Below are 23,786 nucleotides of genomic sequence, written 5' to 3'. Positions count from 1 at the left end.
TTTTCAACGAATCAGTCACATATTTCCCCAACGGTTAAGCATTGCTTGTGCGGGTATTACCAACAAATGGACCTTTTCCATCATTCACAATTTGTGTTATCAAGAACATTAAGTTTTTGTACTGTGGTTATTTAAGAAGTGGCGGCCATCTTGGATTTTTCCACCATTTTGAATTTGACTGCCATATTGAAATTAATTGTTTTTGAACTCCTTGGTATTGAAATTATGGGTATTATCATTAATTTGGACCTCATACTGTGTTCAGAATACCAGTTTTAATGGAATTTATATATTTTGGCGGTCATCTTGGATTTGACACCCTTAATCCGTTTTAAAAAATTAACAACCTATTTTTTCGAACATGTGACACCCCAAAGACAAGGAATCAAGTGGAATTTTGCTTTTAACAAAAAAAAAACACGACAGCCATTTTTAAGACATAGCAGCCTACACTATACAACTAGAATCCGGGCACTCGGTAGAGCGCATACCTTCGCCGCAGCTACTGTTCTGTACTTGGCATGGGAGTGTATGCGATGTGAAACTTTATGTGAAATGCGATCGATTTTTAAAAATCAGAATTTGAGCAAATCTGTTTCATTTGTTTGTTAATATGCCTCATCTATTGTCAAATCTGCAATTATAATTTTTTTTGAGGTTGAAATGATCGCGGGAGATCGCGTTATAGTGATGACGTCCTGGATGGACATCTTCTTCTTCAGTCGCTCATAACTTTGAGTGAAATACGATCGAGTTAAAAATAGTCAGAATTTGAGCAAATCTGTTTCCCAAAATCTAATCAAATGTGTCCCGTATAATAACCAATCATCCCACCAAATTTCATGCAATTCGGTTGAATACTTTTTGAGTTATGCGATTAACATACACACACACAGACATACAAATAAATACACAGCGATCAAAACATAACCTTCCGCTTTTGCGAAGGTAATAACAATCCACATAGGAAAAAACTGAATAGCCATTGAGTTACCTGTGTTTATACTCTATTCCATAATTCTGTTGCAATTTGTTTAAAGTCAAACCTCGTTTTACCTGGACGAAATCACTTTGCTCCTTTGCTGAGCAGTTTGCAAAGCAGTTGATACGGAACGTCTGGCTTGGCAAGCGATAGCAAGCTGCTTGCTAACGGAACACACCAAGCAAGCTGCTTGCTAACGGAACACACTACGCAATCTGCTCGCTAAGGAACACACAGAGCAAGCTGCATGCTAACGGAACACACCGAGCAAGCTGCTTGCTAACAGAACACACCACACAATCTGCTTGCTGAGGAACACACCGAGCAAGCTGCTTGCTAACGGAACACACCATTTGTGAAGAATGTCATATATGACTATCTTCACTCTTCGGGAATTTAAAATTACGCCTTCGATGTTGAACTTCATGAATAACTAGATGGTATTCATAGAATACTTACCCTGTGCAGTCAACTTGTTGCGAGACAACTCTTCTGTTTTTGAACGTTTTTTTTCTTTGATCCAATATGGCTGCCAGACCACGTGAGCGTTGACATCATAAATTTATATTCTCTAATATAATTGTTGCATAGATCACGCTCAATACATTTCAAACTGATCAGACTAAGCGTTGTCCCTGTCGAATTATGACGTCATAATTATGGCACCAATGACGTCATCGATAACAACACCTATTCCCCATATGAAGTTTGTCACAATGACCCACGTTCAATTTTTTCCATAGAGCCGTTTTGGAGATATAGAGGTGCAAAGTTTTTCAGTTTTCCAAGATAGCGCCTGTACCACATAACCTATGACGTCATGATTATCATTAAAATATTCTACAGGAGGAGGCACTCCCATTGTAAAAAATTTCGTGCCCATCAGACCAACAGTTGCTGAGAATTTTTTTTTCATAATGATCGGATAAGTGTTGTACTTGTCGAATTATGACGTCATAATGAAGGCACTGATGACATCATCATGAACATATCTTATTCCCCATGGGGAGTACTTGACAATGAGCCATGTTTCCATTGAGCGGTTTGGGAGAAAAAGAGGTATAACGTTTTTTCCAATATGGCGTCCGTACCACGTGACCTATGACGTCATAATTATGAATTAAAAAATTCGACAGGCGGAGGCGCTTCTATGGTAAACTTTTGTGTCAATCGGACCAACGGCTGAGGAGAAAAGTAATTTATAAAAATGCAGATACGTACGCACGTACGTAACCGAATGCCTAACCCTGATTTTAGCTTTGCGAGCGCAGAGAAATAAGTGCCAAGCGACCCCATGGTGTGCCAAAATGTAATGAACAAATAAATAAAATAAAGAAAACACACCACACCATCTTTCCTGCTCCATTAGGTCCAACGAGAATGGTGAGATGAGAGAAGAACGGGATTACCTGCTTGTTATTGTCCTCAGTACCAAAACTCCGCACACTGAGTACACTCGGTTTCGTGACATTTGCATGATGTTGCCGAGGATGTTGTTTTAATGTTTATTGTTTAATGATATACCATTTAAATTACATCCTGGAGAATATACATTCCATATTATATCACCTGCTTTATTTTATAGAGCTGCATTTAATACGGGTACATCTTTTGAGAGAAACTAAACACACTAACTGCTCAAAGCAGTTAATACACCGTCAATATCCGGGTTCATGGTGCGATTTACCTCCTGCATATGCGCAGCAGCTATCGTGATAATGAATTGCCATTATCGGTATCATGATAGCAAATCTAAAGCACGATTATTGTCCCATTGCAATCATCGCCCAGCACTAATTATATATATATATATATATATATATATATATCATATATATATATATATATATATATATATATATGTATATATATATATATATGTATATATATATATATATGTATATATATATATATGTATATATATGTATGTATATATATGTATATATGTATGTATATATATGTATATATATATGTATATATATGTATGTATATATATGTATATATATGTATATATATGTATGTATATATATATATATGTATATATATATATATATATATATATATATATATATATATATATATATATATATATACTGTATATATATATATATTGTTGCGGATATGGGATTTGGCCTCCATATCCGCTTGTAAATATTCCCCTATTTCCCCAATACTCCCCAACTATCCCCAATCCCCCATTCCCTAGTCCCATTGTCTGTAAACAACACTCTGTAGAACCGACCTTCCCCTTTTTCCCCCATTAACTGTCGTGCCCAGGTTCACCGCATCTCACGTAGACAACTATAGGACCTCTTGCTAGTTATTCTTAGTCTATGTCAGTTAAGGACTCGTTTCCATTAATTCTGACTCTTCGTTGCACCAGAATGTGATTGTATGGCACCAGTAGTGAGTTTAGGACCTCCCCATACCTCCTCCCATCTTCCTCATGAAACAACAACAACAACAACTACAACAACAGCGCGCGGGGAGTGTGCGTCCTCACACCGGCTTGGTTAGCCGCCATTGCCCATGTGCGCCGACGAGGTTACCACGAAGGGGCTGACTGTCGGCCCCTCGTCAAGGGCGGAGCCCGGTAACCCCCCCGCACCCAATAAGAAGCAACGGGCCGATTCCATCTGGGGCGGAGCTAACGAGCCGAGGGCGTGTCACTCCCCGCTGGATATACGCAGCGACTTACCGGATGTGAGGTCAGATGCGCCGGAACTACGGAGAGAAAAGGACGCCACCTCCAGCGCGACGATACCTCCCCGCATCTTTGGACCGGACCGGGTCGATTCTGCCCCTGAGCCAAGGTGCACCTTGAGCCTCGACTACCTGCCCTTCCTTGCCATCAATCCCTGTGTGAGTCAGTTTTGTCCTGTTTATCTGTCGTCTGTCGGGGCTACTATAAGACCGTATTTAAGTGCCTACCTTCCTATGCTGTCTCTCTCGTCCTTGTAATCTAACGTTCCGAAATATTATAACCTCCTCCGGAGGTCTTGAGAACTGTACCCCTGGTGTCGTGTCATTTTAACCCAGCCGTTGTGTCCTTTCCTCAATTGATTTAGCATAGCGCGACTCGGCCAACGTTCGAGTATAATCGGGTAAACTGTGCAGACGCGGTCATACCAAACCGCTCGGTAAACCAACATCCACAACCGCGTCTGTAACATTTGGTGTCGAGGAGTTGGATTCGGACCTGGGACTAAATTTGTTAGGCCCAAATTTTGGAACACCAATTGTACCATTAGGGTAACATTTGGTGTAAGGGAAGTGGGATTCGATCCGGAGCGCGTTTCACGCGCTCGAAATTATAACGGCAAAATTTAATTGTGTTTTACAAAAAAAATAAAAACCCGAATTTTGAAAGTCGCGCTATGGCAGACCAAGACGGCTGGGTTCCGGTAGTAGGGAGTGAGGCAGGGTCGATCCAGGACCAAATTGAGGGACAAGAGGAGAGCGAAGCAGTGAGGGTAGCAGATTCGCAAAATAGCGTCGTCACGCACGAGGTGGCGGGCGCGCAAAATGGCGCCTCGCACATAGCTACGGCGGCCGCACCCGTTGCACAAGTGGGAGGGATGGCCCAAATGCAGGCCCTCATGGAGCAATTTATGGCGCAAATGCAGGCGTCCCTCAAACTGCAGAGTGAGCAATTAGGGGTAATGGGGAACCGGATGGATGCTCAGGGTGAGCGATTGGAGGGCCAAATAGGGGTAATGGGAAACCAAATGGGGGTAATGAGGGACGAAGCGAGGGGTACCGGTGAGGGGTTAGACAATAATTTTAAGGGATTAGACAAGAAATTTGGGAAGTTAGACGACAAATTTGAGGGGTTAGACAACGGGATAAAAGAGGTGAAAAATGGGTTAACGGGGGTAGAAAATAGAATGGCTGCCCAGGAGAATCAGATAGAGGGAGTGAAAAAGGGGTTAGAGGGGTTAGAAAACAGTATGGAAGGCAAATTGAGGGACATGAGGGACCAAGCGGAAAGGGAAGTTAAACAAATGGGGCAGCAGATAGAGGGGGTCAGAATGGGGGTAGAAACCAAACTGGATGCTCACAGGGAGGAAATGGAGCAGATGAGGGTGGCATCTGGGCAGGAGATGCAAGTGATAGGAGAAGAGATCAGAAGAGGTGTGAGTGAGGAGGTCGGAGGAGTGCGCGAGGAGGTGAGGCACTGTAAGGAGCACATGGAGAAGGAGGTGAGAAAGGGGACTGTAAAGTTACAAGGGGGCATAGAGGACCTGACGCAGGAGGTGGAACAGCTGACGGAGGGACAAAAAGGACTAACGGAGCAGGTTCAAAGGAACACTGCGGTATTAGGAGGGTTAAAGGCGACACAGAAAGAACTAAAAGATGACTTGATAGCGACGAAGAGGGAATGTCAGATGGTACGTAAGGGATTGACAACGAGGTTGGACGAGGTGATAGAGGTAATGGAGACGAAGGACCGGCAGGTGAGGACGCACATGGAAACGGTCAAGGTAGCCTTAGAGGACGAACTTGAGGAGACGTACCGGGGAATAAAAGAGGTGAAGCAGAAATTAGAAGAAGTGGAAGAAGGGGTGAGCGAAATTAAGAACCGACGGAGAGGGGATAAGAAAGAGATAAAAGAGGAGATAAAAGAATTGGTCCGAAGTCTGTGTTCGGATCGTGATGATGTGCTCATTAACCGGATGAGGGATTCGCAGGTGATGGAGGAGAAGCGAAGAGGAAGAGGACCCGGTGTAAGTGGTGACCAATATGGTCGTGCGTATGATGCGCCAGGGGATTTAAGGAGCTTGGGGGTCGAGATAGACCCGGGTGTTCGTGAGAGGCCGTTGGTAAAGTGTGCGACAGGTCTGGTGTGCGAAAAAGGAGGTGTGCGAGAAAGTCCGACTCTGGGGTGTGTGAGGAAAAAGTGCGTGCCAAGGAGTGAGGGTGCTGGCGAGAGTGAGTCGGTCGTAGCGCGTGTGCGAGGGAGCACATGGAAGCACGGTGTGGTAAGTGTTACAGAGGGTGTGACGGGAGAGTGTGCGCAAGAGTGTGCGCGAGAAAGGTGTGTGACGGACAGGTGCATGGGGAAAGAGTGCGCTGTCAAAGGTAAGGAAGAATGCACGCCTGTGGTGAGTGTTACAGAGGGTGTGACGGGAGAGTGTGCGCAAGAGTGTGCGCGAGAAAGGTGTGTGACGGACAGGTGCATGGGGAAAGAGTGCGCTGTCAAGAGTAAGGGTGAGTGCGCTGTCAAGAATGGAGGAGAGACTAGTGAGAGTGACAAGGAGCATGAGTTGGTTGTGACAGGTGAGAAAGGATGCACACCTGGAATGGTAGAGCGTGAGTGGGAATGCACGCTGGAATTGGTAGTGAGGCACGTGGTTGGGTGTGCGAGTGAGAGCACACCTGTGATTGTCACAGAGGAGGTGACCGAGGAGGGGGCGCGAAGAGGTGTGTTGGTGAGGTGTGCGAGCGACGAATGTGTGCCAAGGTGTTCGGTGGTCAGGTGTGTGACCAAGTCTGTGAGTGGAATGAGAGTACCTGGGTGTGTAAGGAAAGGTACGAGGAGCATGGAGACGGCTGGATGTGTGAGCAAGGAACGGGCTGCGGGGTGTAAGCATGCAGGTGAAGCATCGACGTTAAACGGAGCAGCGGTTAGGTCGACTTTTAGCCGAATCGGGCCCTCGGTGCGTGCCGGGCCTCGCTTTGAACGGCCGCGTCCGTGCTCCACTAGGCGGAGCGGGCAGCTGGATAGGAAGGGTCGTCATGGCGACCACTTTTTGTTGAGGCATTCCGGCAGGTCGAGATCGGGCCATGGGATGGCTCCGTGCCGAGATGGTGCGTGGGATCTCGGCCCGGGTAAACCTCCTTCCCTGCACCGAATGCGGGACGTATCCAGCCGCTGGCACAGAACAACCCGCATTCATTGCTCGGCTTTACGAAGCCGGGCTTTGGACAGGAATTGGCGCACCGAGAGGCATTAGTGAGTAGACTGTGTGATGAGGATAGTGTTTTGGCCCCAAAATTAGAGAAAAACAAAATTTGATGATTGGCAAAGGAGTGGCAGTAATGATTGGCAGATGATGAGTAGTGATTGGCAAATTTTTGATTTGTTGAAATTTGATGTGCAAAATTGGTAGTGAGCGATGGGCCCGGTGGGTAAGGGTGGCATCCCTGCCACCCTTCCCATGGTGGGGCAAAGGAGCAATAGTTTATGGGGTGTATGGCAGTGAAAACTCGCCCGGGTGGGTTAGGATATTGTTAGGGATCTAGCGAAGATGACAATAGGTAACGTTAAGGTTAGTTAGTGACTGATACCTGTAGTGGGGACGCAGGTAGATTAGTGTGGATGATAATGACGTGGGAGCGCAATAGTTTAAAGGGACGACTGGGAAGCGCAAGTTTCAGAGGGGAGTAGTTAGATGAGATGATGCTGTGTGAGAGCTGGACAGGTGTGTGGAGCAGTGTATGAGTAGTGAGTGTTGTGGATCAGCGCGAATGCGCTTGGGGAGAGAAGGGTGCAGGTGGCACCAGGTGTGAGAGCACAGGTGTGCAAGTGGATGGTGTGGAGAGAGTTGGAGTAAGTGGTACGGAGTGGTGTGCATGGTGCGAAGGTGTGGATGGGGGAAGAGTGGACCCCTTTCACGAGTACCCGGGGCGGGTAGTGTAAGTGTTAGGTAGAGGGTATAGGTAAATTGTGGTTGGATATTGGCATTTGTGGTGCGGTTGCAGAATGGTATTGTGGATGGGTGCATTAGTGTTGTGGAAATGGCTGGGCGTGTAGCCTGTTAGTGTGTGTAGTTGGTTGGGCACTCCACCACTGTGAGGATGTCGGCCAGGTGAGGCCGCAGGTGGGCTCTGGGAGCCGTTAGTGTCAGTGGGGCCCGAGGATCCGGAGGACGGACCCGGGTAGCCCAGTGCCAGAGAGGGCACCGAGTGGGGAGAGAGCCAGAGGGCCTTCCCCAGGTAGTTAGGTTAGGGTAAGGAGCAGGTAAGCTCGGAGGCAACTGCAGTGGTGGAGGTGTGCAGGTGGGTAGACCTGCTGGGAGAGTTACACGTCACAGCCCAGAAATTGTGCGAGAGCACCGAGTGTTGAATCGGGGGAGTGAGACCCCAAATTGAAAAGCACCACAGTTTGGTCAATGGGAATTGGTTTTTAGAACCCATAGTGTAAGAGGGCCAATGGTTTGGCAGGAGAAAGACCCCGGGTAATGTAAAGTTGTTAAAGTCATTTAGGAAATAGTTAGGATTGATGAACCTGTCGCACCATACGCAGCCACTTACCTGTGGTGATGATGACTCCACACCTGTGTTTTCTTTGTTCTGTGTGCAGGAAATGAGAATTGCTGTTGGATTTGTGAGACGCATCACGACGTGGATGAGACATTGGGGTGATTCCATCTCTCCCTCCTTAGGAGGGACTGATGATGAATTGGTAATGGCAAATTTTGATGTTCAGTTGGAGATGGTAAATTTTGATGAGAGTTGAAAATGGCCAATTTGATTGGTTAGGAGGGAGAGAAGACGAATTTGGTTTATGGGAGGAACGGGGAAGACAGTAGTGACGTTTGTTGATTTGTAAAATAGATGTTTATGGGTAGTGTTGTGTTTTGTGGATACAGTAAGGGGTAAGGGAGGGGCAATGTAGGTTACCTGGTGGGGGGGGGGGGCATACGGTAGGAACGTACCTGTCTCACCTGGTTCCCATGTGCCCCTAGTGTGCATTACCTTGTATTGCGTGCACTTTTGCGCCCTTACCACCTTACTCACTTGTCTTTTCTTTTGTCTCCCACCTCCGAGGGTCTGGCTTTGGGGCAGAGAGAGAGGAGAGAGAGGTGCTGGCTCCGCAGTTGTGGGCCTGCACTTTCGCTGCTTGCTGCCGGGATCGATACACCATATGGACCGCAATTTTGGTGGCCGCCCACAATGGACCGCAGTTCTTTTGCGGCCAAGCACCACCCGTGGATGGACCTATGGGTCAACGTGGCACCTATGCCATACAGGTGAACCACTAATAGTTGGCCCCCTGACGGCCACAATAAAGAAATGGACGCGGTTGGCACCTTTCTTTATTTTTGAAAGAAGCAAGAAGGCCAAGTGCACCACATGAAGGCAAGACCAGCGGCAGAACATCGGCCGGCTGCGACACCACCGGTGATTTATAAACACTTTATTGGTGCACCGGATGGTGCTGACTGTGTTATGGGGTGGTGCTTTTGGTGCTTGGAAGGGGTGCTCTGCACATTATTAAAGGCCGTAAGGCCACAGAGCACTCGTGGGTTGGTGTATCGATGCTGGCATGCGTGCTCTCTCTATGCATAACATCTGCATGTGTTCCTCCAAAAACAGGTCCTGGATCGTAGTGTAAATATCAGCGTAGTCTTGTAAATAATGCTCCCTACCGGCTGTATGTTTAGTTTGCGAATTCTTTCCGCGATTCGGTTATCCTGTGGGTGTGTTTCTGTGAGGAGAAGGGTGCAACGTCGCAGGGGGACATATTTACTCATTTGTGAATATCTGTAAAACTGTCGCACTCAGGGTAGAGTTAATAGTAGAGGGAACTACATCTGAGTGCCACACTAAAATAGGTAAAAATTTATCGGGTCAGGACGCCCCAAGGGTAGAGAAGGGTGCAATGTTGCGGATATGGGATTTGGCCTCCATATCCGCTTGTAAATATTCCCCTATTTCCCCAATACTCCCCAACTATCCCCAATCCCCCATTCCCTAGTCCCATTGTCTGTAAACAACACTCTGTAGATCCAACCTTCCCCTTTTTCCCCCATTAACTGTCGTGCCCAGGTTCACCGCATCTCACGTAGACAACTATAGGACCTCTTGCTAGTTATTCTTAGTCTATGTCAGTTAAGGACTCGTTTCCATTAATTCTGACTCTTCGTTGCACCAGAATGTGATTGTATGGCACCAGTAGTGAGTTTAGGACCTCCCCATACCTCCTCCCATCTTCCTCATGAAACAACAACAACAACAACAACTACAACAACAGCGCGCGGGGAGTGTGCGTCCTCACACCGGCTTGGTTAGCCGCCATTGCCCATGTGCGCCGACGGGGTTACCACGAAGGGGCTGACTGTCGGCCCCTCGTCAAGGGCGGAGCCCGGTAACCCCCCGCACCCAATAAGAAGCAACGGGCCGATTCCATCTGGGGCGGAGCTAACGAGCCGAGGGCGTGTCACTCCCCGCTGGATATACGCAGCGACTTACCGGATGTGAGGTCAGATGCGCCGGAACTACGGAGAGAAAAGGACGCCACCTCCAGCGCGACGATACCTCCCCGCATCTTTGGACCGAACCGGGTCGATTCTGCCCCTGAGCCAAGGTGCACCTTGAGCCTCGACTACCTGCCCTTCCTTGCCATCAATCCCTGTGTGAGTCAGTTTTGTCCTGTTTATCTGTCGTCTGTCGGGGCTACTATAAGACCGTATTTAAGTGCCTACCTTCCTATGCTGTCTCTCTCGTCCTTGTAATCTAACGTTCCGAAATATTATAACCTCCTCCGGAGGTCTTGAGAACTGTACCCCTGGTGTCGTGTCATTTTAACCCAGCCGTTGTGTCCTTTCCTCAATTGATTTAGCATAGCGCGACTCGGCCAACGTTCGAGTATAATCGGGTAAACTGTGCAGACGCGGTCATACCAAACCGCTCGGTAAACCAACATCCACAACCGCGTCTGTAACAATATATACACATATATATATACAGGGTGGGCCAAAACTCACTGAAGCTTTTCTTTTGTTCTTTTTTTAACCGTATTTATTTTTAATAAATTTTTTTTTTTTTTTTTTTTTTACAGATAAAGAGGCCCAGGGAGATATACACTATATGACCAAAAGTATGCGGACACCCCTTCTAATTAGTGGATTCGGCTGTTTCAGCCACACCCATTGCTGACAGGTATATATAAAATCAAACACAGCCATACAATCTCCATGGACAAACATTGGCAGGAGAATGGGCCGTACTGAAGAGCTCAGTGACTTTCAACGTGGCACCGTCATAGGATGCCACATTTCGAACAAGTCAGTTCATCAAATTTTTGCCCTGCTAGAGCTGCCCCGGTCAACTGTAAATGCTGTTATTGTGAAGTGGAAACGTCCAGGAGCAACAACAGCTCAGCCGTTAAGTGGTAGGCCACACAAGCTCACAGAACGGGACCGCCGAGTGCTGAAGCACGTAAACATCGTCTGTCCTCGGTTGCAACACTCACTACCGAGTTCCAAACTGCCTCTTGAAGCAACGTCAGCACAACAACTGTTCATCGGGAGCTTCATGACATGGGTTACCATGGCCGAGCAGCCGCACAGAAGCCGAAGATCACCATGCGCAATGCCAAGCCTTGGCTGGAGTGGTGTAAAGCACACTGCCATTGGACTCTGGAGCAGTGGAAACACGTTCTCTGGAGTGATGAATCATGCTTCACCATCTGGCAGTCTGACGGACAAATCTGGGTTTGGCGGATGCCAGGAGAACGCTACCTGCCCGATTGCATAGTGCCAACTGTAAAGTTTGGTGGAGGAGGAATAATGGTCTGGGGCTGTTTTTCATGGTTCGGGCTAGGCCCCTTAGCTCCAGTGAAGGGAATTCTTAACGCTACAGCATACAATGACATTCTAGACGATTGTGTGCTTTCAACTTGGTGGCAACAGTTTGGGGAAGGCCCTTGGGAAAGTTTGGGGAAGTTTTGGGAAGAGTGGAGGCTGTTATAGCAGCAAAGAGGGGACCAATTCCATACTAATGCCAATGATTTTGGAATGAGATATACGATGTTTGGGCATCCACATACTTTTGGTCATGTGGTGTATTCGGAAGACATTTACCAATGACCAGCACGTGAAAATTGTTGAGTTTTATTACTCGAGTGGGAAATAAATAATTAAAACTCAAAGAAAGCAATCATTTTAATGTTCGAGAACAACCATCATAAAACACAATTCGTAACTTGATTGTTCGTTTTGAGCCAAGGGGGTCTGTTCATGACTCAGCCCGCAGTGGAAGACCAAAAACAAGTCGTACTCCAGAAAACATTGACTGTGTCGACGAATTGAGCTCTTTGACGAACTGCTTCGTAAACCCCTTGTTGAACTTGCGAGAGAGAGAGAGAGCGCTTGCTCAATAAACGTATTATGTACGCAGCATCCCAGACCCTCGCTATATGTAAGGTCCGCTCGCGGTCGGCGACACGCGAAGCTGCCTGCCATTCTTCGCCCGCGGAACCGGAGCCAGGACGGAGTCGACCTACCTGGAACCATCTACCTGGACCTTCCCCCCCTACCAGCTACCATCCCGTGTGAGTGTGTATGTTTGTCCGGGGTCGTTAAGTTAAGACTGTATAGGTAAGCTTGCCCTGTGTCCTGCTTCTTCTTCTTCTTCCTTGTATATTCCTTTCGTTTCCTCTTCTTCTTGATTGTAAATAAATCACCTTGTTATTTCTTGGTTTTTCCCTAATCCGATCGCCTCCATCCTTTCTTTCCATTGAGTACCTGTGGCACGATTTCGGGAACCGCTATAATCGGGTTTAGTCTCTTGGTTAATGGCTCGGGCCGCGGATTGCTAACCGCTCGGCAATTTCCATCTTATCCGTGGTTCGAGCGGGAGTTATTTCCCTGCTCATGGTCGGTGTTGGTAATTAGGTATTTGGGAACCAAATTGACCAATCACCCTACCCAAGACCGACCGGGAGGAGCGTTGTAGCTTCCAGGACTCGGGACGGCCAGCTTAAAAAGACAAGGGGATTAACCCGAACGATCGAGGAGGTTCGTGAAAGTTCCATGGGCGTGGATATATAACGCGTCGCGCAAAGCCCCCACCTCAGTTGAGTTGAGCTGGAGGTTTGAAGGTTTGAGGAGTGGAGGAGTCCTGTGGAGAGGTGAGCTGAGTTATAAGGGAGGTGCGCTGAACCAAGTCAGGCTTGCGGTTCTGCCGAGAAAGACGACGCTGTTCAACCAGCCCCTGCACGTGCGCAGCTTTGACGCGCAGCTTTGACGCGCTGCTACGCATGAACCAGATTGCGGTGGAGTCGGTGGCCGCTCACTTCCAGCCCCGACGTCCCGTGCGGGATCAAGCTACAGCCCTGCGTCCAGCTGAACCTTCCTCTCCTTCCAGCCATTCGTTCCTGCCTTCAAGTTCCCCATTCGTGTGAGTCTGCTCGTCGTCTGTCCTCTGTGTTGTCTGGGGTATAAGTTAAGCTTGTTTTAAGGATTTGCTCTGTGTCCTGCTCCTTCCATTTCTTGTATAAATGCCCTTCTTTCATTTCCTCTTATAGATAGCAATAAACCTGTGTTCTTTCCTTACTTTGGTTTCTTCTTTCTCATCCGATCGTCTTTGTGATTTCCCCCATTGAGTACCTGTGGCACGATTTCGGCCAACGCTTATGAATCGGGTTAGTCATTGATAAACGGCTCGCGCCGCAGTTCGCTTCGCTCGGCGCAATTAGTCAATTACGCTGCGGCACGAGCAGAAGCATTTCCTCACTGACGGCCGGTGGTAATACTTAGGTCTTAAGACTAATTGGGCTTACGACCCTACGTACCATCGGCCATCAGTGACGTCATACTTCCAGGACTGGGGGAATCGGCCAGTGTAAAAGACAAGGGGATTGACCCCCCCCCCCCCCTTGGTAAGGGGAGCACCGACCCCAGAACCGTAACAATTGGTGTCGGGGAGTGAGATTCGGACCTGAAGTGCGCTTAACGCACTCAAAATTACGAGTGGCCAAAATTTTATTTAATATCCTAAATATTAAAATTGGGCCATGGATAATCAAGGCGACCGGATGCCGGTAGGGAAGTTAGAAGAGGAGTTGGAAGCAGCCCAGCACCACAAAGAGGTGGGAGTAATGCGGGAGGAGAGCAATACGCATTGGGTAGCGGAGGTTTCAGGCGCACAAGTTGGCGGCCTCGCGCACGAGGTTTCAGGCGCACAAAATGGCGGCGCCACGGTAGCCGCACCCGCGGCGCAAGTGGGAGGGATTGACATGCAGGCCCTCATTGCGCAGCTGCAGGCAGCCCTACAAATGAGTATGGGAAACCAAATTGAAGGGATGGAAAACAGAATGGGGGAGCGATTAGAAAACAAAATCGGGGGATTGAGAGATGGGTTAAGTAATTTGGAAAATCAAATTGGGGAATTGAGGAATGATATGGGGAGCCAAATTGGAGGGCTTGACGACAAAATTGGGGGGCTAGAAGCCAAATTTGAGGGGTTAGACAATTAATTTGAGGGGTTAGACAACAGGTTGGAAGGGCTAGAAGGTAAATTAGGGGGCCAATTGGAGGACATGGGTAATCAAATTGGGGAAATGAAGGAGGGGTTAACGGGGTTGGAAAATAGAATGGCCACCCAGGAGAACCAAATGGAAGGGGTGAAGAATGGGTTAGGGGGGTTAGAAAACACCATGGAAGGCAAATTGAGGGAAATAGGGGAGCAATCCGCCCGGGAAATTAAACAGATGGGAAATCAGATAGAGGAGGTGAAAATTGGGTTGGAAACTAAATTGGATGCCCAGAGGAATGATTTGGAACAGATGAGGGCGGCATCTACCAAAGAGATGGGAGAGATGGGGGAGGAGATAGGGCGAGGTGTGGGCGAAGAGGTCGTGGGGGTACGCGTAGAGGTGAAGCGGAGTGAGGAGCGCATGGAGAAAGAGGTGAGGAATAGTACGGCTAGGTTACAGGGGGGTATAGAAGACCTGGCACGGGGAGTAGAGCAGCTGACAGTGAGACAAAAGGAATTAGGGGAGAAAGTGGAAAATAATACGGCGGTAATCGGGGGGTTGAAGGCGACACAGAAAGAGATTTAAAAAAAGAACTTATAGTGATGAAGAGGGATGTCAGATGGTACACGAGGGGTTGACAAAGAGGTTGGACGAGGTAACAGAGGCAATGGAGACAAAAGAACAGGAAGTAAGAAAGTACATAGAGACGACCAAGGTGGCCTTAGAGGAAGAAATTGAGGAGGCGCACCGGGAAATAAAGGAGGTAAAGCAAAAATTAGAGGAAGTGGAAGAGGGGGTGAGCGAAATTAAGAAGAGACGGAGGGAAACTCAGAGGGGGATAAAGGAGGAAGTGATGGATTATGTACAAGGTCTGTGCTCAAATCGTGATGATGTGCTTACTGACCAAATAAAGAGTTTGCAGGTGGCGGAGGAGGAGCGAAGACGAGGTGCCGAGGTGAGTGGCGATATACTCGGAAATGTATATGGTGTGAGGGGAGATTCAGTGGGCTTGGGTGTTGGTTTAGACCCGGGCGTTCGTGAGAGGCCGCTGGTAAGGTGTGCGACAGGTACAGAGTGTGTGGAAAGAGGAGGTGTGCAAGGATGTCCGACTATGGGGAGTGCGGAAGGTATTTGTGAGCCAGTGTGTGCGGCGGTGATCGGGTGTGTGCAAGAATGCACCCCCATGAGTGGTACGGAGTATGTACCGGGAGAGAGTGTGCAAGAAGGTGCGCGAGAAAGGTGTGGAACGGAGGTGTGTGTGAGGAAAGTGTGCGCCGAGGAGTGAGTGTGCTGTCGAGAGTGAGAGTGAACGCACGACAGAGTGTGGTGGTGAGAGTGACACGGAGTACGAGTTGGTTGTGGCAGGTGAGAAAGAATGCACACCTGGAATGGAAGAATGCACACCTGGAATGGTTGAGCGTGTGCGGGAATGTACACCTGAGTTGGTGGTGGCGCGAGTGCGAGAGGGCACATTGAAGCGCGTGATCGGGTGTGCAGAAGAGTGCACACCCATGGTTGTCACAGAGGATGTGACCGAGGAGTGGGTGCGAAGAGGTGTGTTGATGAGGTGTGCGAACGACGAGTGTGTGCCAAGGTGTGCGGTGGTCAGGTGTGCGACGAAGTCTGTGAGCGGAATGAGTGTACCTGGGTGGTGTGTAAGAGGAGGTACAATAACGAAGAGTATGGAGACACCTGGATGTGTGAATAAGGAACGGAACGCGTGGTGTGGGCATGCAAGTGAAGCATCGACGCTAAACGGAGCAGCGGTTAGGTCGACGGTTAGCCGACGCGAGCCCTCGGTCCGTGCCGGGCTTTGGGTACTGCGAGAACTGGCGGGGATCGGTGCAACGTGGCTCCTGTTCGGAGCGCCGCGCACGATCCGGGCCGGACCTCGCCCTGAACGGTCGCATCCGCGCTCCGCTAAGCGGAGCGGGCGGCCGGTTCGAGGGCAGGTAGGAAGGGTCGGCACGGCGACCCCTTGTGGTTGCGGCGTTCCGGCCGGGCGAGATAGGGCCATCGGGCGGGATACCGAAAGGTTCCGCGCTGAGGTGGACCTTGGCATCTCGGCCCGAGTAAACCTCCTTCCCTGAACCGAGTGCCGGACGGATCCAATTGCAGGAAACAAACCACCCGTGTTCATTGCTCGGCTTTGCGAAGCCGGGCTTTGAGAATGTAACGACGCACCGAGGCGTACGTTTAATGGACTGTGAAGATGATAGTGTTTTGGTTTCGAAATTTGGAATAGGGAAAATGATTGGCAGTAATGATTGGCAATGGCAGTTGCCAATAATGATTGCCAATAATGAGTCAATAATAATGATTGGATGGGCAAAAATGATTGGCAGTAATGATTGGCAAATTTGATGGGCAAAAATGATTGGCAGTGATTGGCAAATTTTGATTTGCAGAAAATTTGATGGCAAAATTGATAGTAGGAGATGCCCGATGTGCAAGGATGGTAAATCCACCATCCCTCACTTCCCGGGCACATGAGCACTAGTTATGGGGTTATGGCGGTGAAAACCAAGCCAGGGAGGGTTTGGATAATGTATAGGGATCTAGAAAAATGACAATAGGTAACGGTAGAGGTAAGTAGCGACATTGTACAGGTAGTCGGGGACGTAGAACAGATTAGTTGGATTATAACGACAAGGGAGCGCGATAATATAAGGGGCGACTGGGAAGCGCAAGTTTCAGAAGGGAGTAGTCAGCTTAGATGATGCAGTGTGTTTGTGGTTTATTGAATGATGAATTGGTATGGAAGTTTTTGCAGGTGAGCATGTTGAGCAAATGAGGAATTGAGGGGCAATGCTCGGGAGAGATGTGTGTATGAGCGTGGGAGAATTTGGGTGCCTGAGGCAATGGTTTGGAGAGTTGGAAGTGTATGGTGAAAAGTGTGATTGTGGGTTGTATTGAGCCTGGAAGTGTATGGAGCAATGTATGAGGAATAATTGTGATTGTGCATTGTATTGAGTGAATGAAGAAGCCTGGGAGGAAGGAGGGTGCAGGAAGCACCAGGTGTGATTGCACAGGTGAGCAAGTGAACAGGTGTATGGAGAATGGTTGAATAAATGGTATGGAATACATGGAGTATGGAATGGATGGTGTGGAGTGAGTGTGGTGGAAAAATGTGGAGTGGAGTGGTTGGTGCGAAGGGAGTGTATGGGAAGGATGGACCCCTATCACGAATACCCGGGGAGGGTAGTTTAAGAGTTAGGTAGAGGGTATAGGTAAATTGTGGTTGGATATTGGCATCTGTGGTGCGTGTGGAAGAATGGTGTTTGGATGGGTGCATTAGTGACGTGGAAATGGCTGGGCGTGTGGCCTGTTAGTGTGTGTGGTTGGTTGGACACTCCACCACTGTGAGGATGTCGGCCAGGTGAGGCCGCAGGTGGGCTCTGGGAGCCGGTAGAGTTGTTGTGGATGGGGCCCGAGGATCCGGAGGACGGACCCGGGTAGCCCAGTGCCAGAGAGGGCATCGAAGGGGTAAGTGCCAAGGAGGGCCTTCCCGAGTTAGATAGGTTAGGTAAGGAGCAGGTAAGCTCGGAGGCAACTGCAGTGGCGGAGGTGTGCAGGTGGGTAGACCTGCTAGGGGAGCCACACGACCCAGTCCTGAAATTGTGCAAAGGCACAGGGGGTTGAATCGGGGGAGTAAGACCCCAAATTGATGGGCACCACAGTTTGGTCAATGGGAGTTTGGTTCTTAAAACCGCATAGAGTGTAAGATGGCCAATGGTTTTGCAGGGAAAGACCCCGGGTAGTGTAAAGTGTGTTAATGTCATTTAGGAAGTAGTTAGGATTGAAATCTCGTCGCGCCATCTACATCCACTCACCTGAGGTGACAGAACTCCACACCGTGCCATGGTTTGTTGTTTTATTTTTGTGCAGATGTTTTGGAAATGTGAGACGCATCATGACGTGGGTGTGACATTGTGCTGGTTGTTCCGTCTCTTCCTCCTTAAGAGGAATTGATGAGAAATTTGAATTTATGGCAAATTTGGTAAGAGGGATTGATGACGAATTGGTGATGGCAAATTTGGTTCGAGGGATTGTGACGAATTTGGTATTAGGGGAGAGATGGGGAAGACGTGACGCTAGAGACGAATTGTAAATTGTTGTAAATATGGGTAAGGGTAAGGGTGGAGTAGGTGACAGGGGGGGTGGCGTACGGTAGGGACGAGCTTTCTCACTTCGCTGTCCGTGCACACCTCGTTCTGCATTGCCTTGATTGATGTGTACCCTTGCGCCCTTGCCTCGCTAATTCTGCTTTGTCTTCCTTCCCCGACCCATGGATCGTGCTCTCTGGGCACTGAGGGGGAGCGTGCGGGAGGCCGCGTCTGTGTGCCTGAATCCCCGCAACCAGCTGCTTGCATCGATGCACCACTTTATGGACCACGTTGTTGTGGCCGAGCACCACCATATGGACCACGGTACTGTGGCCGAGCACCACTGATGGACCCCACGCCCACGTGTTGGGGCCTAACCCCTCTGCTGGGACCGGCCACGATGGCCCAAGGGAGATCTTGCTTGCGGACCTCGGTGAGGTGGCACCAAGCCCACAGGTGAACCACCCATAGTTGGCCCCTGCTGGCCATAATTAAGAGAAAAGCGGACACGTTGTGTGCCCTTTTTATTTTTCAAATAGGCCGCAAGCAAAGAACATCAAGAACATCGGCCCAGCAGCCAAGAACAGCGGCCCAGCTGAGAAGACGTCATCGTTTATTAATAACCAATGTGATGACTGTGCACCGGATGGTGCTTTATGGTGCTTTATGGTGCTTTGGTGTTTATTGGTGCTGGTGCGTCGATGCAGTGCATGCTGTCTCCTCCCTCCCACAGGATTTTTTTTTTTTTGTGTGTCTCCTGAAAGAGAAAATGACAGGTCCTGGGTTGCATTTTGTAAATAATGAAATAGTGTAACTTGTAAATAATGCTCCCCACCGTTCATGTTTAGTTTCAAAATTAATTCCGCAATTCGGTTAGCTGTGGGTGTGAATCTGTTAGGCAGGGTGCAATGCAACAGTGGGACATATTTATTTGTGTTTTAAAATTGTCGCACTCAGGGTCAGCTTAATTGTAGAGGGAATTACACCTGCGTGTCACACTAAGTTAAAGTTTTGTCGGCCCGAGCCGTGCCGTGAGGAATGAGGGTGCTGTGTTGCGGTTTCTAGAACCTTCACTTTATCAAATTTAGTATTAAAATCCCTAATAACCCCCCTTTGTACATTTCCCCCTTAATTGGCTGTTAATTGAAATGAGTGCACCTTAGCTAGTCCATCGCACACACGTAGGCCACCATAGAACCTCTCTATAGTTATTTCTTTATTATGTGTATCAGTTAAGGCTCTGTTTTCCACTAGTTGACCTTGCGCTGCACCAAATCAAATAAGATAGATCCCCTTTCAATTGCTCAAAACCTCCATTGCCAACTGTATTGCCAACTGCATTCACCCTCCATTACGCACGCGGTCAACTCGGGGAAGAAGGGTGTGGCCCCACCTCGTCATCAGGAGGAGGAGTGAGCCAGCCCCGATCAACCAACCAGGAATGAGGGGTTTGGCCTGAGAGGGCGGAGAGAGAACGATCGAGGAGGTTCGTGAAAGTTCCATGGGCGTGGATATATAACGCGTCGCGCAAAGCCCCCACCTCAGTTGAGTTGAGCTGGAGGTTTGAAGGTTTGAGGAGTGGAGGAGTCCTGTGGAGAAGTGAGCTGAGTTCTAAAGGAGGTGCGCTGAACCAAGTCAGGCTTGCGGTTCTGCCGAGAGAGACGACGCTGTTCAACCAGCCCCTGCACACCAGCAGCTTTGACGCGCAGCTTTGACGCGCTGCTACGCATGAACCAGATTGCGGTGGAGTCAGTGGCCGCTCACTTCCAGCCCCGACGTCCCGTGCGGGATCAAGCTCCAGCCCTGCGTCCAGCTGAACCTTCCTCTCCTTCCAGCCATTCGTTCCTGCCTTCAAGTTCCTCATTCGTGTGAGTCTGCTCGTCGTCTGTCCTCTGTGTTGTCTGGGGTATAAGTTAAGCTTGTTTTAAGGATTTGCTCTGTGTCCTGCTCCTTCCATTTCTTGTATAACTTCCCTTCTTTCATTTCCTCTTATAGATAGCAATAAACCTGTGTTCTTTCCTTACTTTGGTTTCTTCTTTCTCATCCGATCGTCTTTGTGCTTTCCCCCATTGAGTACCTGTGGCACGATTTCGGCCAACACTTATGAATCGGGTTAGTCATTTATAAACGGCTCGCGCCGCAGTTCGCTTCGCTCGGCGCAATTAGTCAATTACGCTGCGGCACGAGCGGAGGGCATTTCCTCGCTGACGGCCGGTGGTAATACTTAGGTATTAAGACTAATTGGGCTTACGACCCTACGTACCATCGGCCATCAGTGACATCATACTTCCAAGACTGGGGGAATCGGCCAGTGTAAAAGACAAGGGGATTGACCCCCCCTTGGTAAGGGGAGTGCCGACCCCAGAACCGTAACAATATATTGTTACGGATTCGTCACTTCCGTTGTTGTGGTTTTCATCCACTGTAAACATTTTTGATTCCATGTACTATTATTGTTGTCGTTTGAGGGAAATAGAGATTACTATTTTCAAAAGGTAAAAAAGTTAATGTTTGAAATGAAACCGGAACCGGACGACGACGAAGAGGAAGAAAAGGGGGAGCGAGTGAGTCGGACAAGAAGCTGAGCTGCTTCAAGGTCCTGAGCGAACGATTGGCGAACGAGGGTCACGAGTGAACTTTAGGGTTTCCTGGGAAAGGGATTCCTGCGACAGAGTTGTTATCGCTGTGACAGATCAACCTGCGTGACAGGTTTTGCGGTTGATTCCGAGGAGAATCATCGTAGTGCCGTTACGCCTCGAGAACGGGCCGTCGGCCATTTTGACTCGCGCGCTTTGCGCATCGCTCAAGGTTTTTCACTTCGCTTCAACCATTCTCACCGCATCCAGACGTTAATTTGGTGTGTGTGTGTAACGTGCTTTTGAGTGGGAAATCTGCGGTTCGCCGATTGAGAGCCGTCAAACGTCCATACCTGAAGGTGTGATTTCCCCGTCGCTTCTCGAGGACACCTTCGCCCATCTTTGGCAGTGTAACTGCCAACCCAACGGGATTCTGGTCTCGATACCACATCGTACGGATGATCACTGGAGTGGATCGACTTTGGCTTGAAGCCGGAATCAACTTTGGCTTGAAGCCGGGAAAGAGACATTGGGGATGTTCTTTTCGCTCACTTGGAGCACAGTGAGTTATATATTACGAAACTGATGGTACCATCATAGGAATGATATATATTGATTGTACTTTTGATTAATATTGTTACTGTACCGTTATTCTTGTGTGACCTGAATACAATACTTGTTTGTTGGTAACAATTGGTGTGGTTTCACCATTGATCCTTGACATACAGAATAACACATCTTTTTGCTGTGACTCCTCTCGGGGCTCGGAGGTACACCGTGACCGGGGTTTGGGGAGGAGCACGTAACAATATATATAGGACACACACACACACACACACACACACACACACATATTATATATATATATATATATATATATATATATATATATAAAATATATATATAATATATATATATATATATAATATATATATATATATATATATATAATATATATATATATATATTATATATATAATATATATATATATATAATATATATATATATATATTATATATATATATATATATATATTATATATATATATTATATATATATATATATATATATATATATATATATATATATATATATATATATATATATATATATATATATATATATATATATATATATATATAACTCGCCTTCTCTTCACGAAGGACAAGGTTGGATTTTTAATGTCCAACAACTGAAGCCGGTAGATGGGTCGCCCTGTTTAATGTCCATCCTAGTGATGGCACATACACTGATGAATCACCATGCCTGTAAAACACCAGGATGGCAGTTTATAGCTGGTTTGGCACCAGGCGAGTCAGCTCAAAGGAGAGTGCACACACGTCTGGGATATCATGTCAGCCCATGTTTGTCTGTGCTCTATCCTTTTCAAATGCTGAGCATCACGCAAGGAAGCAGCACATACCATTTTAAGGTATTGTCGTTTGACGTGTGAGGCATTGTAAAAAGTGTTGGGTAATTTTATGACGGTACATGTTCTCTAGCATAACTCCATGACAAAAAAAATTATATATATATATATATATATGACATGAAACGAATACAATATACAACCACAGCTTCCCCAGCACAGCCCCCTCACTGTTCCAAATGTGGAAAAATTAACTCGGCAACACACACTTCCCAAACGAATTATGCCTACCTCATACAAAGCACGTTGTACCAACTCATAATCCCCCTCCAAAGCAGCATCCAGAAGGATGGCCAGAGGGTCAAAGCGAACCCGTAAACCCTGGCCAGTGCGCTCTGAGCCAGTCTTTTTCAAGTTTGTGCGCTTCCCCTGCATGGAGAGGCATGGGAGTGGGAGGAAAGAAGAGATGAACCAATAATCGAAATATTTCTTCTGCATTCATTTCCTGGCACCCAATTCAGGGTCAGCTGCATTTTCACAATCTGTGTATATTGGCCAATGATCAATATTAGCATTGCACTCTGTCAAACACTCGGTCACTGCTTGTTCAAACATGATGTCTCAAACCTTCGACCCCTCAATTCCCCACCTCAAACCCCTTTAACACCATGATGGAGTTTTGAACAGATAGACACAAGACAAGGATGTAGCTTTTATGGTGGTTGGGAAAATCGGTTTTGGGAGAGTACAAAACCAGCCAGAGGTGATTACTACAAGGAAATTATGTTTTAGATTCAAACGTATTGAACGTAACTTTTACAGAAAGGAAGAACGGCACTCAGAAGAGCATATATACATCCACCAGACTGAACAGTTTATGTTTTGTATCTCATATCCCATCTGCATTCGGACCTGGACCAAAATCGAATCTGCTTGTTATTGTCACCTACTCAATCAACTCATCCATCAATTTTTGTCATAACTCGTTAACAACTTTTTGAGATGTCGTGCTATATATATATATATCATTTTGGCCATATCTCTCAATGGTGAAGAATCACTTTAAAATTCCAGTGTCCAGATTCGAATCAGGTCTTCACCAAAATCTAATCAATTCGTCCTTGTCACACACACAACCTGTCCACCAAATTTCATCTGAATCCGTCCAAAACTTTGATAGATATCCAAAACTTTGATTTTATAGATATCCCAAATTTTGAGATATCCAAAACTTTGATTTTATAGATATCCAAAACTTTGATTTGATAGATATCCAAAACTTTGATTTGATAGATATCCAAAACTTTGATTTGATAGATATCCAAAACTTTGATTTTATAGATATCCAAAACTTTGATTTAATAGATATCCAAAACTTTGATAGATATCCAAAACTTTGATTTGATAGATATCCAAAACTTTGATTTGATAGATATCCAAAACTTTGATTTGATAGATATCCAAAGCTTTGATTTAATAGATATCCAAAACTTTGATAGATATCCAAAACTTTGATTTGATAGATATCCAAAACTTTGATTTGAT

General features: G+C 47.3%; 1 protein-coding gene across 7 annotated transcripts in view; it reads right to left on the bottom strand.

Annotated features, from left to right (window-relative positions):
* LOC137426720 (apoptosis-stimulating of p53 protein 1) overlaps positions 1–23,786 on the bottom strand; it is a 228,887-nt gene that overhangs the window by 12,258 nt on the left and 192,843 nt on the right. For all 7 annotated transcript variants that reach the window (XM_078779089.1, XM_078779091.1, XM_078779092.1 and 4 more), the window contains one exon: positions 22,533–22,670. In XM_078779089.1, the coding sequence (XP_078635215.1) occupies positions 22,533–22,670 (138 nt within the window). The remainder of the gene's footprint in view (positions 1–22,532; positions 22,671–23,786) is intronic.

Source organism: Myxine glutinosa, chromosome 5 (genome assembly GCF_964187855.1).
Source record: "Myxine glutinosa chromosome 5, kmMyxGlut1.1, whole genome shotgun sequence".
Classification (NCBI taxonomy): domain Eukaryota; kingdom Metazoa; phylum Chordata; class Myxini; order Myxiniformes; family Myxinidae; genus Myxine; species Myxine glutinosa.
Note: the sequence above shows the minus strand (reverse complement) of the source record. Positions and strands in the feature narration are given on the sequence as shown.